We start from the raw sequence: 17,986 nt of genomic DNA, 5'->3' as shown, positions 1-17,986 counted from the left end.
GCTCGGGAAATCTCGAGTAACGAGTATATTTGCTCATCACTAGTTATTAACCTACAAAGAGCTTAATCCTTAAGTAGTTGACTGGACACTTTTACATTTTCTGTCACTGGTGGCTGTTCTCCTAGGCAAGCAGTGGAACATTTGCAAGTCCTAGTATGTTCTATAGCAGTGATTCTGTCCTCCTCTGATGCTGCAAAGCGGCCTATGCTGGCAGCATCAAAGAAAGCGCAGTTCTGGCCAGTGGCTCAATCAAATCGCTGGTATGAACTGTCAATCATCAGGAGTGCATCACTCGACAGCCAGGAATCTGGGAAGCTATGGAACAGTGCCTTGCTGAAAGAAAAGCATGGTACAATCCCTTTATTTAATCTGCGTACAAAGGATTAAAGGGCTTGGCCACTACTCAGCCAACTCCCTTCTGAATCCCTATGTTTCCCCAAGTTAAAATAATAACATTTATACTCAATTTCGATGTTGGTGCCATTCCAGTGGTGTCTGCACTTGCTATATGTCACGCAGTCCCTGTGGCCAATCAGTACTGGCTTTACTCTCCCCTCCTGCAAACAAATCAGACAACAACATTGGAAGTAGTGAGAGGGCAGCTGCAGCTCTCACTTCCTCCAATTTTGTTCTTAGGAAAGGAAAGTGAAGCCACCGTTGACTGACCACAGGGATCACATAACATAACAATGTCATGTGACCCCCAGAAGGGCCAGTGCTGACACAGTTGGAATGGTGCCTGCATAGGAGGTGAGTATTAGTTTACTGGGGAGGGGGAAACATGGGGGTTTAGAAGTGGTTGGCCAACTAGTAAACAACCCCTTTAACTATAGTGCTGCAGATGTTGGAGTACCACTTTTGACCTGGATTCTAAAGTGTCACTCTTTGATATGATTATCACACCAGTACTGTATAGTTATTAGGCAAGGTAGGAAGTCTTCTTGCATTAGGGTGTAAGAGTTTCAAGTTATGCTTCTCGATATATATTATTAACCAAAGCTGAAATTAAATATTCTTTTACAATTGTTAAATAACTTACAGTCTCTGCAAGCACTTTGACTCATTTCAAACGTGTTCTAAAGACCTCTCGGTGACATATTATAATCAATAACATGCTCAGCTTTCGGATATCCCTTGAAACCAATATTCTGGTGCTTAACAGTCTGTATTTGTGCAGGAGAGTTACTTTGTAGTTGCTTTTACTGTCTCCAAGGACTGCTAGTACAATGTATCAACTTTGTTTCAAGTTGAGTCAAAGACTTTGGTAAACTATAATTAAGGACCCAATGGATAAAAGAATAAATGAGGGCATGGACAAGTGAATTACTTTTTATAACTAGACCTCATATTACAAAGAACTTAATAAATGGAGACTTTGTATATTGAGGATCTTGATACTTGGAGACTGTTGCAGAATGAAGACTTATTAGTTAATTCACTAAAACATATGCATAAGCAGTTAAAGTGGATCTGTCTACGCTGTTGGCAAATCTGTTTTAGTACATAATTCTTTTCTTAGAACTTTAGAAAGAACTTTACAATTTGCTATTCGTCTTTTATACCTTCAAGAAATGTATTGAATAAAAATGGTGTCACTATTTTGGAATGTATCTTTACACAGTCTAAGGCCATGTTCACATAGCAGTATATGGTCTGTAGTTCACAACAATATTTCTAAGCAAAAATCAGGAGTGGGTCAAAAATGCAGAAGTGATGCAAATATTTCTCTTATACTCTTAATCTAGTTGTTTCACTCCTGATTTTGGCTTACAAATACAAGTGTAAAATACTGATAAAATACTGAAATATGAATGTGGCCTAACATTGTCCAATCATTGCTCCCAGTGTTAGCCTCTGTAGGGACAAACCCAATTGACAAGGGGAGTGGTACAAACCAGTTATCCATTCATTCATACATTTCCAGGAGGAATAACATGCAATTTCTGCTACAAACCTTTTGGGATATGTCTCTACCAGCAGAGGTGTAGCTAGGATTTTGATTCAGGGTGGGGGAAGGTGAAACTTCTGAGTGGGCCCCTATCCAGCTAACCTTCATTACAACTGGGTGACGCACCCTAATAGTGGAGGAGAACCTCAGCAGATGACCGCGCTGTTGCTGAAAATAATCTCTATATAAAGACCAACATGGATATTACCGCCATATGGTCAGTGGTAGATACCAGCCCTACAGAACATATAAGAGATCACAGCACAGTTATAGATGGTGACTTACTACTGACGTTCTTTTTGGAATCATTCACTTTTCCCATCTTTTCCATCTGGCCCAGACTGACATGACAACTTCTTCCAGCCAGGACTCGGCTGCAGAGAATACAACAAAGACATATTTCACTTCTCATATTTTCCGCACTGTCACCAATGGGACTGTTCCCAACCTGCACAAACTCCTCATCCTGCTGATACCCCAATACTGAGCCACTGCTGCCCTAGAAAACAGTGCCCACATTTTGTCCCAGTCACAGTAACCTAAGTTCCCCATAACAATAAGTGCCCACTTTACATTTAATAATGCTCTGAATCTCCCCCTGTACAGCTCCCCTATACACAGTGTGATGCTCTCATATACACAGTTTAATGCCCCTCACTGTATATATACTGACCCTTTAGTACCTTAGTATCCCCCGAACTGTTTGATAGCTCCAACACTGTCATTTCCACACTGTATGATGCCCCCCTAAATAGCCTCCATATAGTATAATGCACTCCCCATAGGCAGATTCTGTATAGTTTAATATACTCCCCATAGACAGACTCTATAGTATAAAGTACCCCCATAGGCAGCCTCTATAGCATAATGCAGCCCCTAATGTAATTCACCCCCACAGGCAGCCTCTATAGTATAATGTAGCCCCATAAAAAATAAATACAATACTCACCTTTCCTCCTGGTTCCTCTGCTGCTCTGAGCGCTCGCACATTTCCAGACCACAGGTTCTGAGTAGTGATGTCATCGCGGCCCCCTGTCAGTGTCGGCGCCGATGACATCAGATGCTGAGAGGGGGATGATGGGAGAGGGAGCGTAGCGCTCCTTCTCTCATCAATGTGGTCAGCTGTATCGGCACCCAGCAAATACAGTTGATCTTGTGATCATGGGCTGGTGGGCCCACACTGGCATCGGGCCCCCCACCTGCTCAGGGGCCCCATGGTGGCTGGGTGGCAGATCAGGGAGATCGAGTCTCCCTGCTCTACCGCAGAATGTAACTATATCGACATGCTGCCATCTCTGCCTCCCCCTCTGCCCCCCGGTAGCTACGCTACTTTCTACAAGCTTTTCACATCTAGAGAATGAAAACTTTGTCCATTCTTCTTTGTGAACTAGTTCTAGCTCAGCGATATTGGATGGTAAGCATCTGTGGACAGTAATTTTCAAGTCTTACCACAGAATCTCAATGAGATTTACATCTGAACTTGTTTGGACCATTTAACTTCATGATTATACTTTTATAGAAACCATTCCATTGTACGTTTGGTGTTATGGCTAGGAATGTTGTCTTCATGGAAGGTAAACCTACACCACACACCACAGTTTTAAGTCTTTTGCAGCCTGGAACACGTTTTCCTCCAGGATTGCCCTGCCTTTAGTTCCATAAGTTGTGACTTGTATTGTTCAAGATTATTGTACCTGTTTTTATTATGTATACCCCTCCTCACATGTAAAGCGCCATGGAATAAATGGCACTATAATAATAAATAATAATAATAATAATTTAGCTTTCCATTAACTCTGACCAGCTTCCCTATTCCTGTTAAAAAAGCATCCTCAAAGGATGATGCCATGTTTGAAGGTGGGAATGATATTTTCAGGGTGGTGTGCAGTGTTTGTTTTCCACCACATATAGCGTTGTCAATATAGCTCAAAAAGCTCTACTTTGTTCTCAACTGATGATAGCACCTTATTCCACAAGCTAGCTGCAATCAGGACTTCTTAACGCTTGCTTTCAAAAATGGCTTTCCACCTCCATAAAGGCCAGATTTGTGTAGTATTCGACTAATGGATATCCTGTGGACAGATTCTCCTCCTTGAGCTGTGGATCTCTGCAATCCCCCCCAGAGTGACCATTGGCCTCTTGACTGCTTCTCTAGTTAGTACTTGTGCTGCTTGGGAAGTCTAGGTGGACAGCCATGTTTTGGGAGATTTGCAGTTGCTCTATTCACCTTCCATTTTTGAATGATGGACTGAATAGTGCTCCGTGAGATGTTCAGAGCTTGGGTTATTTTTTATAAAGTAACCCTGCTTTACTCTTTTCCACAACTTTATCCCTGACCTGTTTGCTGTGTTCTTTGGTTTACATAATGCTATTGATTTCCTAATGTTCTCAAACAAACCTCTGATGCCTTCACAGAACAGCTGTAGTTATACTGAGAATAAATTACATAAAGGTGGACTCAATTTACTAACTATTTGACTTATGGAGGCAACTGGTATCTCTGGATTTTCTTTCGGGGTATTAGACTACAGGGGGCTGAATACTAAGTTTTTTCATTTATATTTTTAAAGACTACATGGGGCTGAATACAAAGTTTTCTCATTTATATTTCTAAAATATAGGGAAAATCATGTCTCACTTAAAAAATACTTGCTACTTTATGTTGATATGCCATGTAAAATCCCAATAAGATACATTAAAGTTTGTGAGTGTAATGTGGAAAAGTTCACAGGGATATGAAGACTTTTTCAATGCACTGTACAATCTTGACCCTCTGAAAACCATCACCAAACATACCTACTACTGCTGGTGGAATTCTTTGCAGTTTTTTCTAGAAAATGTCATACCATTGAAGAACTTGCCCAGAAATAGTGTCAGACATGTCCAGAATTTTCAGATATTAATGCTTATATGTCACATTATAACCCAACCCACAAAGTTAAAACTTCTTTTGTTAATATTTGCAAACGCTGCTTATGGTAACCGTTCACATATCTGTAAATGGACAAATATATATTATTTACACCCAAAAAACAATTGTATTTTAAATGTACAGTATTCAGAATACAAAATGTCAGCAGGTATACAGTCATTTAATATGGTTCTATAATTGATGGCTTGCAGATCACTTGTACAAGTTCCTGGAAAATTGCACGCTTTCCTTTCAGTGTAACAGAGAGCATTTCTCTACTAATGGAAGAGTATTAATAGTTCCGTAATAACAATTGTAATTACAGATGAGGGAACAGTAGATGGGTTACATTAGGAACACTAGGTCCTTACATCAGAAGTCTTGTTAAGTATTATGATTATACTTATTTATATGAAGCAGGTAAAGGGCCACGGTTTCGTCGCTGACTACAAATGGCCTTTGTTCATCATCCATTATTTAATGCCACTCAATCCAATGTGCAATTCTACTAACGAGAGAGTCGCTTTAGAAGGTCAAACAATTTCTTACTTTCTTACAGGTAAGGAAAATAATATTTGCATGGGGGCTGAATATTGCTAGCAAATAGCTAGAAAAATGTCAATAAATAGCAATAGAAAACATAATTCTCAGAAATATACTAGAATATATAACCTTTCTTATTTTTTTCTATTCTGTGTTATGCATTAATTTGATTTCCGGAGCTGTGAATTGCCAGCATTTTATATGCATTTATTTGTCTCCTTTGAGTCCTCATCTATATTTTGTAGGAAGGATTTTGAGCTTGTTGCTGATCACTCAGACTTTTGGCTCTTTCTGTTCTGCTGTGGTCAGTTTATTCTGTCTCTTGTCCAGAATGACTTTTATCAATGGGAGCCACAATGTCTGCTGCTGGAAATGATATCGAATGATAAAATATGTGATTCCTCAGCTTTGTGATAAATCAGTAGGTCCTCAGGAATTGTCAAGCTAGGTGGAATGGAAGTTTATGGTATTGATTGTTTTTTGCATTAATTTTGCAATGTTACAATATTTTTCTTTAATTCATCACCGGACTTGTCACCGGTATTTTATGCCATATTACTTAATATGTCTTTAGAATGGTTATCTATTTCCAGCGCATGGGCTTTCTTTAAAGGCGTAATACAAGAAATATAGCTTACTTGATAAAAGATAATGCTGGAACTTAAAGGGTTTGCTCCATGAAGAAATGCAATGCCGGGACTCCTAAAATATTATTGAATTTTTAAGTACCACCATATTCCCCAACACTTTATAGATATTATCATCACTGTCTCCATTGGAGCTCACAATCTAAATTCCCTATCACTATGTCTTTAGATTGTGAAGGGAAACCCATGCAGACATGGGAAGAACATACAAACTCTTTGCCTCTTTTTTTGTTCTTGGTGGGATTTGAAACCAGGATTACAGCCCTGAAAAGCAACAGTGCTAACCACTGAACCCCTGGGCCCCCAGTCACCTATTCTTTCTTCCTTACTTTTTTCTCTTAGCTTGAAATATGTGGTTTGAGATTAACAGCTATGAAGTAAAAATTATTTTGCATTATTTTGTTGAGATGTTTATGCTTTTTATGGTCACCTGGTGGTTGTGGTGTGTACTGCAGCCTGTCAAGGGATGTGCTACCAATATTGTATTGAATTTCGGATTGTGCACATTTGTAATCCTTAACCCCTTACCGGCATCGGACGTACTATACCGTCCGATGCCGGCTCCCCTGCTTTGATGCAGGGCTCCGCGGTGAGCCCGCACCAAAGCCGGGACATGTCAGCTGTTTTGAACAGCTGACATGTGCCCGTAATAGGCGCGGGCAGAATCGCGATCTGCCCGCACCTATTAACTAGTTAAATGCCGCTGTCAAACGCAGACAGCGGCATTTAACTACCGCTTCCGGCCGGGCGGCCGGAAATGACGTCATCGCCGACCCCCGTCACATGTCCGGGGGTCGGCGATGCGTCTCCATTGTAGCCATAGAGGTCCTTGAGACCTCTATGGTTACTGATTGCCCGACGCTGTGAGCGCCACCCTGTGGTCGGCGCTCACAGCACACGTGCAATTCTGCTACATAGCAGCGATCAGCAGATCGCGGCTATGTAGCAGAGCCGATCGGCTTGTGCCTGCTTCTAGCCTCTCATGGAGGCTATTGAAGCATGGCAAAAGTTAAAAAAAAAAGTTTAAAAAAATGTGAAAAAAATAAAAAAAACATAAAAGTTTAAATCACCCCCCTTTCGCCCCAATCAAAATAAATCAATAAAAAAAATATCAAATCTACGCATATTTGGTATCGCCGCGCTCAGAATTGCCCGATCTATCAAATAAAAAAAAGTATTAACCTGATCGCTAAACAGCGTAGCGGGAAAAAAACTCGAAACGCCAGAATTACGTTTTTTTGGTCGCCGCGACATTGCATTAAAATGCAATAACGGGCGATCAAAAGAACGTATCTGCACCGAAATGCTATCATTAAAAACGTCATCTCGGCTCGCAAAAAATAAGCCCTCAACCGACCCCAGATCACGAAAAATGGAGACGCTACGAGTATCGGAAAATGGCGCAATTTTTTTTTTTTTTTTTTTTTAGCAAAGTTTGGAATTTTTTTTCACCACTTAGATAAAAAATAACCTAGTCATGTTTGGTGTCTATGAACTCGTAATGACCTGGAGAATCATAATGGCAGGTCATTTTTAGCATTTAGTGAACCTAGCAAAAAAGCCAAACAAAAAACCAATGTGGGATTGCACTTTTTTTTGCAATTTCACCGCACTTGGAATTTTTTTCCCGTTTTTTAGTACACGACATACTAAAACCAATGATGTCGTTCAAAAGTACAACTCGTCCCGCAAAAAATAAGCCCTCACATGGCCAAATTGACGGAAAAATAAAAAAGTTATGGCTCTGGGAAGGAGGGGAGCGAAAAACGAACACGGAAAAACTAAAAATCCCCTGGTCATGAAGGGGTTAAGAAACAAATTACAACTCTGTCCATGTAATTTACTAACATAGAAATCATGACAAGTGGGGGTCAGCCTCATAGCCTGTATCATATACTTGGCTACATTACATTACAAATTTCTAGAAAAAAGGTCTATCTATGTACAAACACGCGGTTTACTCCAGAGTTAATAACCTTCTTTGCAGCCAGACACCATGTTGGTTAACTTGAATATGGGAAGCCCCCAATTACATCTGAAATCACTGATCAGATACTTAAAATTTGTTTATCTTAACCTAATTTTCTTAAAAGACATCAGGATGATATTCCGAGCCTTATGGTCAGGAAGCCGTCAGGTCAATGTTACTATTAATGGTATAGATCAGAGAATAACAATACAAATTACACCTGTCTTTTAGTAATCCAATGTCGTAGTGCTGAGAAGTCTTTGAAGCGACGTGCAAATTAGCCTAGAATTACATTGGGGGCCGGTCATTGTACTTCCAGGCTTGATTTTGCAATGTTGGCACCTTAGATTACTAAAAGAAAGGTATCTTTTTAGTATTTTTCTGCCACATATACCTCCATACCACTAACTTTATTAGTAAAATCGTCCGGACAGGTTCCTTAACCTGCCCAGTACAATATGCCTTACTGTCCGAATGTCTTGGGATATGACAGGATCCTCCTATAATATTTTGGCCATACGTTTCCTAGATCTTCAAACCCAACTAAAAACACACAAATAAACTTAATTGTAAGAAATTAAAAGTCTTTAAATATGTAAGTAAGTAGCCAAATAGGACATCGCCCTCTACTATGTCAAATATCTTAATCTGCGTTCATTTAATAAAATGATTTACTGTTGAGTAAATTATGTTCTATAAAATTTTGCGTCTATTAAACCTATAATCATATAAGAATGAAAATGTTGCAATTACTCTTCTTTATCTCTTCCTGAGGATATGATGCTGTTCGTAGCACTACAAGTATTACTATGGACTCCCCGAACCTTTGCCATATTGAGCCTTACAAATAACCCAATCTTTACAATGGAATTCCTGAATGGTACTGAAGTTGAAGAGCCCAAACAGACATTTACTGTTCCTCTTGATCTAGACCTTGAAAATGTTGAAACTGATCCAGTCACAGGTGGAGGGACTCAAAATTCCCAGGGTGCTGTAACGTCAACTGTGACCCCTGCATTAAGCAATGTGACAGATGGACGGGAGGACAATACTAGACTTCCAGAACTATCTACGAGTATTGATACCAAGCAACCAATTACTTTGGATGTATTCAACATGGCCAGCACTGTTCCTGCAGAAGGTAGTGCTTCCAAAGAGACTGGGGACAATAGCACCTTAATCCCATTACTAGACACTAACAAAGCCTATCCATTTGATGAACAGCTAGATTCTGTCTTGGATATACCAATGGAAAACAGTACAGAAGGAAAAGAGTGCTTCTGTAATATCCCGGGACCTGCAGGACAAAAGGGAGATAAAGGTGACACAGGGGATCCAGGTAATGTTACCTGTTAATGGCATCATGTATCATGCCTCAATAGTCTATGAGAGATAAGCAGTATGTTACAGTCATTTGATCACGTGGGAATTTTCTGTAGGTTATATGTCAGAGGGACATCTAGAAATTGGATAAAAGGGCTAGTGTCGGTGTATTTACATTACTGACATTAAAATTAGAAACCTTAACTGAGCCGTATGGCTTTTTTTAGATAATGCATTGAAAGTACAATACTGATACAGGAGAACTTTGTTTCACAAATGTAGGAAAGCTGAGATTGGGATTTCATGCAACTCCTTGAGTTGAATTTTATATTATTATAACTGGTAAAGGTAAGATGTTGATTCAATGCTGCAGTTTGAAAGAGTTAACTTACACATAGGACTGCTACATCCACAAAAAACACAGGAGGACTATTGTCCTAAAAATAAAAAAATTTTATATTTATTGTCATTAAAATGCTATGAATTTTGGTCCCCTTTTAGGGACGTGTCGCCGTTTCAAGGGCTCAGTATACTTATCCACCCATCTTAATTTAATACTAAAGGTGTGCAGGCCCTATTTTTTCTTTTTTTGTAGTACATATAGGCGGTTGTGGCCCCGTTCAGGGCTCAGCAACCGTACCTGGTATCCTTTTCACTCCCCATTCAGTTGAGACTGGTTTGGCACATGATGAGATAGGACATTTAGTGGTTAGGGACCATCAATATTAAAAGGTACACCTTGACATGTTTGGATGACTTTTGCGTTCTTTGATCAAAAAATGCTAAGTACCATACATTTTTAGCATTTATAATGTTAGTGTAGTTCATGCACTGTATTTCTTAGTTGCAGTGTGCTGATGCTTCGTGTATGCGTTAATTCAATAAGAGCAGCACATGCACCACAGTGCATCATACAGTACTAATAGTGCCGACTAAGTCAACTCCCTGGTGATATTGCTCTTCCTTATGTCTACCTGATGTGACCTCATCTGTCTCCTGCTGAAGCAGGATAATAGACATAGCTATCCAGTTTGGCTTTGTTACTCATACATTAGGTCACACTGAATTACCTTTGGGGCATACTATTGGGGAGATATAACAATAAAAACTTCAGCTCATGATGGAAAAAACAACTCTTTCACAGCTCCATTGAAGGTAAAATAAACAAAGTTACAGATTTCAGAATATTGGGAAGCAAAACAATTTTTTATACAAAATGCTGCATTTTTTAAACATAGGATAGGTGTTATATGCTCACGTAAGAGAGCCCTAAAAAAGGATCTTTCACCAGTATCAGTATACTGAACTGGCCACCTCACTGTTTAGTTGTTACAGGGCTTAGTAAAATATAGTTTTCATTATTCCTTTCTGTTGAAGAAATATTAGCTTGAAATGTTTAGGTTTTAATTTATGCTATAATTCAACTGGGTGTTAGGAGAGTTTTGTCACTCGTATACTTCTTCCCCTACAAGAGGCTGATCTATCATAAGCAGGTAGTGTCATGCAGGGGAGAAAGAACACACCCTTCTGTCCTCCTTGATAACTGTAGCTACTATGAGACACAGCAGACACATCAGAACTGAGTTATGTATAGTTAAAAACACTTCCAGATCTCATTTCACTGCAGTCAGCTCTGAGGGAGGGTGAGAGCTGAGAGCACTGTGAGATTAGATCTGGAAATGTTTGTAATGATACATAACTCCGCTCTGCTATATCTCTACACAGTAGCTGTGGAGTTATGTACTATTACAAATCCTTCCAAGGTTTCATCTCACAGTGCTGTCAACTCTGACTTTTCCCACATTGACTGCTGTGAGATAAGATCTGGATGTGTTTGTAAAGATACATAACTCAGCTTTTTTGTATCTCTGCACAGTACCTGCAAAGATCAATGAGGAAAGAAAGGTGTGTTCTTTTCTCCCCTGTATGATGCTGCCTGTTTGTGATTGGTCAGTCTCATGCAGGTTAAAAAGTACAAGCTCCTAGAGTTAAATATTTGGTAACACGCAGTTGAACTATTATATGATATATTATTATAACCTAAGATTCACAAGCTAATATATCTGCAATGGAGAAGAAGAATCCATTAATTCATGATGTGGACAATTTAGCATGCTTACACAGGTGAAAGGTTTTCCTTATGTGATTAAGTACATATTACAGATATAACATTAAAACCATATTGAAATACTAGTGCAGTTAATTTATTTTAAGATACAGTAGTCTATGTTTTTTGAGACATGTTTTGTAATCAGATACAATAATTTGTATACATGGTTTTAGAAACCATCTGTAATCTAAGTATACACAATTTTTATTTTATTTTCCATTTTATTTTATTAAATTCTGTTGCAAAACTATAACTTCCCGCATGTCCTGGCATATACAGACTATTAGAGCATGCTGGGAGTTGTGCAGCAAATTGAGGATTACAGATTGGAAATCATTGTACTAATTTCTAATGTTAATATTCTCCTCTACAGAAATCTTTTTCAATTATGCTGGTAATAATAACATATTTTCACATCCTTTAGGCGAACCTGGGAAAGTTGGGAAAAGAGGACCTCAAGGATTGGAAGGTGTAAAGGGAAAAAAAGGCCTGGCGGGTTCCAAAGGAGAAACTGGGATAAAAGGTGATAAAGGGGACATTGGACCAAAAGGTGAACCAGGAACCAGTTGTGCTCTTTGTGAAAAAGGTGGAATAGGAGAACAGGGAGTTCTGGGTAATTATGGTGCCATAGGATTTCAAAGTGCCAAAGGTGAACCTGGTAGTAATGGAACAAAAGGTGATAAGGGATCTAAGGGAGATCCTGGTGAAAAAGGATTAAATGGTATAGATGGAGTACCTGGAGTTCCAGGAGACATTGGACTACAAGGAGCTCTGGGACCTAGAGGCCCTACTGGCCCAAAAGGTGATCGAGGAATGCTGGGACCTATGGGACCAACAGGCTTCCATGGACCTGCAGGAATACCAGGAAGGAAAGGAGATAAAGGACAGAAAGGCGCTCAGTCTGACCATGAGAACATTGCATTTTCTGTGGGTGTCCGAGGACAAAGAAATGTTTTTTCAGATGGACAGCCAATAAGATTTGATAAGGTTTTTATTAATGAAAATAAACCGTATAGTGTAAACTCAGGTATATTCACAGCCAACATTGAAGGTGTCTACTTTTTCACGTATCATATAAGTTTATCACGTTCATCTCTTAAGATTGGCTTGCTGCACAATGGTAGGATTGTTACACAGACACAAGCCAGGCAATGCGAGCTTAATGTTTGTCAAACCTCCGGATCAGTTCTGCTTCATCTTAGAGAAGATGATGAGATTTGGCTTCAGGTTTTAACTAGTGTCCAAAATAAATTGATTTCTGATGAATCTGACTCGCTCTTCACAGGATTTATACTGTATTCTCTAGAAGATTAGGGCTATAATTTAAGAGATTGAATGCTGTGCTTCAGCATGTTACATTTGAATCATTAAATAATGGAATACATTTTACCACTTCTGAAGAGTAAAGAAATGAAAAACATTGCCAAGCCTGTAATTTTATGAATCCTTATGGGTCAGCTTGACCCTGTCATCATTCATCACACAAGTCATGGTTACTTTTCCCAGAATCTGAGCATGAAATTGCATAAAACTAGCCCAGAACACCAATTTGTTTATCCAATTTTCAGTATAATTATTCTAAATATTGATACTCAAAATGTAAAACTGACATACTTATATGATTAAAGTTTATAAATATAGGCGTACTGTAATATAAACCTGTGACTAGCCAATTAAAACTGGTAATACAAGGCTATGAATTTATACATAAAACACAAAGTGTGAAAACCTTTCTAATACTGTACATTTGAGCAGATTTCTATCCAGCTTAGTTATTGAAATGGAAAGATGTTAAAGCTTTAGCTATGATAACCATATAATGCTCATGCATATAGTAAAAGTGTCTGTCTTTTAAAGGGTTTTTTCCAAGCGGAGCATACATTTCTGCAGTCACTCTGTGCACACTGTCATGACTCCCCTCTGTTTCAAGCTTGAGAAGTCGCTAATAGTAAAGAGCGAATGTGCTCGGATATCATGAGTATCTTGGGCGTCCTCGGATAATGTGTTTGAGTCACTGTGGCTGCATGTTTTGTGGCTGTTAAGCAATCACCGCATGTGTTGAGATGGTCTAAGAGCCGTGAAATCTTGCACCCACAGGGACTCAAACATATTATCCGAGCACACCCAAGATACTCAGTTACCACCCGACCATGCTCGGATATCATGTTATCCAAGCATGTTCCCTCATCACTACTTATTAATTGACTAAAAGTATGTGATTTGCTTACTTGGGTAAGGTGTAGACTTGCTTCTCATCCACTTCGCTCAATAGTACCTTCAAAGAAGGAAAATTTGCTAGACGTCACTTGACTGTATGTCTGCAAGATACATACTTGCAGTAAAGTGACGACGACTCGAGCTGATAACAGAGCAGAATCCTAACGGTGTGCATATGACCCACTGTCAAGATTTGGTAATCTGCAGACAGATGTTGTGACTGCAGAAGTTTATGTTCAGCTCAGAAAACTTCTTTAAGACTAGCTACATCTAAATGACCTGACAAACAGAATAATGACTTAATAAAGGGGTTGTTCATCCCTGAGGAAATTATCTGCAAGTTGACACCTTTAGCATTAAGGTACCGTTACTCTAAGCGACGCTGCAGCGATATAGACAACGTGCCGATCACTGCAGCGTCGCTGTTTAGGTCGCTAGGAGACGTCAAACACGGCAACAGCAGAACGATGCAGGAGTGATCCTGTGACGTACTTATCATTCTCGCTGGTTGTTGCTCCATGAAAAAACATTGCAGGCATCGTTGCTTTTGCTGTCAAACATGACGAGTCACGCCGACCTGACGATGAAATAAAGTTCTGGACTTCTAGCTACGACCAGCGATGTCACAGCAGGATCCTGATCGCTGCTGCGTGTCAAACACAACGAGATCGCTATCCAGGACGCTGCAACGTCACGGATCGTTGTCGTTCTCGTTCTAAAGTTGCTCAGTGTGAAGGTACCTTTAGTCTCGGCTTGTCAGTTCCTTTGGTCGTCACCTTGTGAGCTCAGGTAATTTACATGGCTGAGGTCTCAGCTGCTTCGCTCAGTGTTGTATTGAAAGTAAGAACTGAGACTCTAGTTGGCATGTGACTGCAACTAAGCAAACTGATTACCTGTGGTCAAGTGAAGACCATTGGAACCTGCAGGAGTAGCAAAATCCTAACAATGTGTACATTACCCACTGCTAGGTTTTGGCAGGCTACAATGCTTGCTTTAAATTTCCTCATGGGTTGACAACCACTTTAAGTTGAAATTTGACCATGGCGTATTCTGCTCTGAAAATCATCAACAAAGGACTTTGGGTTTGAAATTTCTGTGGAAAAATCAGTATAGATTTGCAAATTCACAACATGCTTATTATATTTAAAAAAAATACAAAGGGTGAAAATGTTTTGCAGAACAATGTTGGGCAAAATGTAATTTTTGTCAAAAACCTTCTCATATATGATCTAATACTAGCCTTGCATTGTCACTTGGGATTTTTGTTTATCTCCAGTTAAAGCACCACTCCAGTTTTTTTTCATTGCTGTGATGGAGTGGTGCTTCTAATCTAAGGTCCGTTACCCTGGTCTTATACTTACCTGCCGTGTTCATCACCTCCTATTTGTGCCGATCCATCAGTGTTCAGCAGGTTGTGATTTACCGGATCCCTTGCTGGAGCAAGTAGGAGGTTACTTCTCAACGTAAGTCTAGGAGAGCCTTGTTCTAGCTCTCTTGTCACTTTTACTTCTGACTTCTTGTCAGTCAAACGTTGTGATCACAACAATGGCGCTGTGAGACTGGAGTGGCGCCTTTAAAAGGTGAGGACAGCAGAGGGTAAGTATAAGATTATGGGCAGGGACCTTAGATTCAAAGCACCACACCAGTGCTGAAAAACATACGCTAAAGTGGAGCTTTGAGATGAATAAATGAACCCTTCTATGTAAACAACCATGCAGATAGCTCACAAACACTATAAGGGCAAGCGTTTAAGACACTTTTTGCAACATTAGGACACCTACATGTTACACCTACATGGTCTTTTATTACATCTCGTTCTAAATCCATAAGCATTAATAAGGAGTTGGTCTTCCCTTTTGCAGCTAAAACAGCTTTGTCACAGCTAAACTTAGCCAAGCCCACCTGCAGTATATCCTCCTCTCAGCCGCATGTATATACCCTACCCTGCAGTACACAGCTACTTACAGCCATAAGCCCATCTTCCTGTATATCTCTCTTGTAAGCACCTGTATACAGCCCATACTACAATATATCCTCCTCTCAGTCTCTCTATTTAAAAACCCCATCTAGCATTACAATATATCGCTCCTCTCACCCCCTATATACTGAGCTGTATCTTACAGTACATTTCTCCTTTCAGCCCCCTCCTACAATATATCTCTCCTCTCACCCCCTATATACTGAGCCGTATCTTACAGTACTTTTGTCCTTTCAGCCCCTTCCTACAATATATCTCTCCTCTCACCCCCATATATACTGAGCCATATCTTACAGTACATTTCTCCTTTCAGCCCGCTCCTACAATATATCTCTCCTCTCAGCCCCTATATACTGAGCCATATCTTACAGTACATTTCTCCTTTCAGCCCCTTCCTACAATATATCTCTCCTCTCACCCCCATATATACTGAGCCGTATCTTACAGTACATTTCTCCTTTCAGCCCCTTCCTACAATATATCTCTCCTCTCACCTCCTATATACTGAGCCGTATCTTACACTACATTTCTCCTTTCAGCCCGCTCATACAATATATCTCTCCTCTCACCCCCATATATACTGAGCCATATCTTACAGTACTTTTCTCCTTTCAGCTCCCTCCTATAATATATCTCTGCTCTCAGCCCCTATGTACTGAGCCGTATCTTACAGTACTTGTCTCCTTTCAGCCCCCTCCTATAATATATCTCTCCTCTCAGCCCCTATATACTAAGCTGTATCCTACAGTACTTTTCTCCTTTCAGCCCCCTCCTATAATATATCTCTGCTCTCAGCCCCTATATACTGAGCTATATCTTACAGTACATTTCTCCTTTCAGCCCCCTCCTACAATATATCTCTCCTTTCACCCCTTATATACTGAGCCGTATCTTACAGCATATTTCTCCTTTCAGCCCCCTCCTATAATATATCTCTCCTCTCAGCCCCATATATGAAGCCATATGTTGCAGTACGTTTCTCCTTTCAGCCCCCTCCTATAATATATCTCTCCTCTCAGCCCCTACATATTGAGCCGTATCTTACAGTACTTTTCTCCTTTCAGCCCCCTCCTATAATATCTCTCCTCTCAGCCCCTATATACTGAACCATATCTTACAGTACATTTCTCCTTTCAACCCCCTCCTACAATATATCTCTCCTCTAAGCCCTTATATACTGAGCTGTATCTTGCAGTACATTGTTTCTTAGTTACATGCACAATGCTGCCATGGCATGAGCTCCAACTCTATAATGAAGAACAATCCCTCCCTTTTTATGTTCTGTTATGCTGGGAAAGAGACTGTGCTGCTCATGGTTGCCCAGGGCTCCTGAAACTACAGGATAATGGTTCCAATGGCAACTGTAAGGTTAATAGAGGTTGGAGAATCATTCTTAGAGGGGTTATCCACACCTAGTGTTAACTATAAATCCCTGACCCAGTCCAGATCACTTGATGATTTGTCCTTATATATTAAACTAGGTAAGATTTTATATTAAATGTTTCCTTAATCAATCAATAATGACCTTTGTTATTCTATTTATTGTAATGTTTATATCGATACAATGACTTACAGTATTAATGTATGTGAAGACTTTATTTGTCCGCTGTAAGCAATTCTAGTGTGAATATGGCAGTACAAATCTTTCTCCTTGTCACCGACATCACACTGTTACCTGTAGTCATACGCTGTAATAAACTCTTATAATAATCTCAGGTCTATATGAGGTTTTTAGTATCTGAATGTAAAAAAATAATGTTTTCCAAAAAGTACGGATCTAGAATGGTGAAATATTGGAAAGAAAGCATAAATTAAAGTTATGCAACTTCATTTTATAATATTTCAAGGGAAGGGCAGGTTTCAAAAAGGTAAGGAAAAAACAACATTTAATGTATTCCAACCCTGTAGTAATTGAAATAAGATGATGTATACTGAATATTGAACAAATTCTATCCATGGCATATCTATAACAGTGTGGATAACATATTAAGTGACTTTCTGATCTCTTAGCGATATTGCTTTTGATGCCGATGATCCGCTATGCACGGGTTCTTTTATCAGATAAAGTCAATGTCATGTACACAATAAATGCTGTAAAAATATTTTCCTGAACTCATAAATCATATTAGAAAAATCTGACAGATACTTTTCATTAATGAACCAAGCAGCAAACATTTCAGCTCCTTTTTTGGTAGCTTTTGCGCCTGGCTTTTAATATCTTGCATTAGTCTAGATTTGACAAATAAATGGTAAGGAGGATGTGAAGATAATGTTTTGTCTTTTTTAGTAAAAGGGTTGAGTAGACTTGAGATACATTTAACTCCATAATAGTTGGGAGTG

The 17,986-nt window shown here is 39.5% G+C and overlaps 1 protein-coding gene across 2 annotated transcripts in view; it reads left to right on the top strand.

The window, feature by feature from the left end:
* Positions 1-17,358, top strand: part of LOC138638242 (complement C1q and tumor necrosis factor-related protein 9-like) — a 34,275-nt gene extending 16,917 nt beyond the window's left edge. The window contains exons 1-3 of one of the 2 annotated variants that reach the window (XM_069727398.1): positions 5,366-5,418; positions 8,793-9,357; positions 11,876-17,358. In XM_069727398.1, coding sequence (XP_069583499.1) covers positions 8,796-9,357; positions 11,876-12,765 — 1,452 coding nt within the window. In that variant the 5' untranslated portion in view covers positions 5,366-5,418; positions 8,793-8,795 and the 3' untranslated portion in view covers positions 12,766-17,358. Of the gene's footprint in view, positions 1-5,365; positions 5,419-8,792; positions 9,358-11,875 lie in introns of those variants that run through there. The other variant, XM_069727396.1, reaches the window with a different exon arrangement.
* Positions 17,359-17,986: the final 628 nt, after the last annotated feature.

This window comes from Ranitomeya imitator, chromosome 5 (genome assembly GCF_032444005.1).
Source record: "Ranitomeya imitator isolate aRanImi1 chromosome 5, aRanImi1.pri, whole genome shotgun sequence".
Taxonomy (NCBI): domain Eukaryota; kingdom Metazoa; phylum Chordata; class Amphibia; order Anura; family Dendrobatidae; genus Ranitomeya; species Ranitomeya imitator.
Note: the sequence above shows the minus strand (reverse complement) of the source record. Positions and strands in the feature narration are given on the sequence as shown.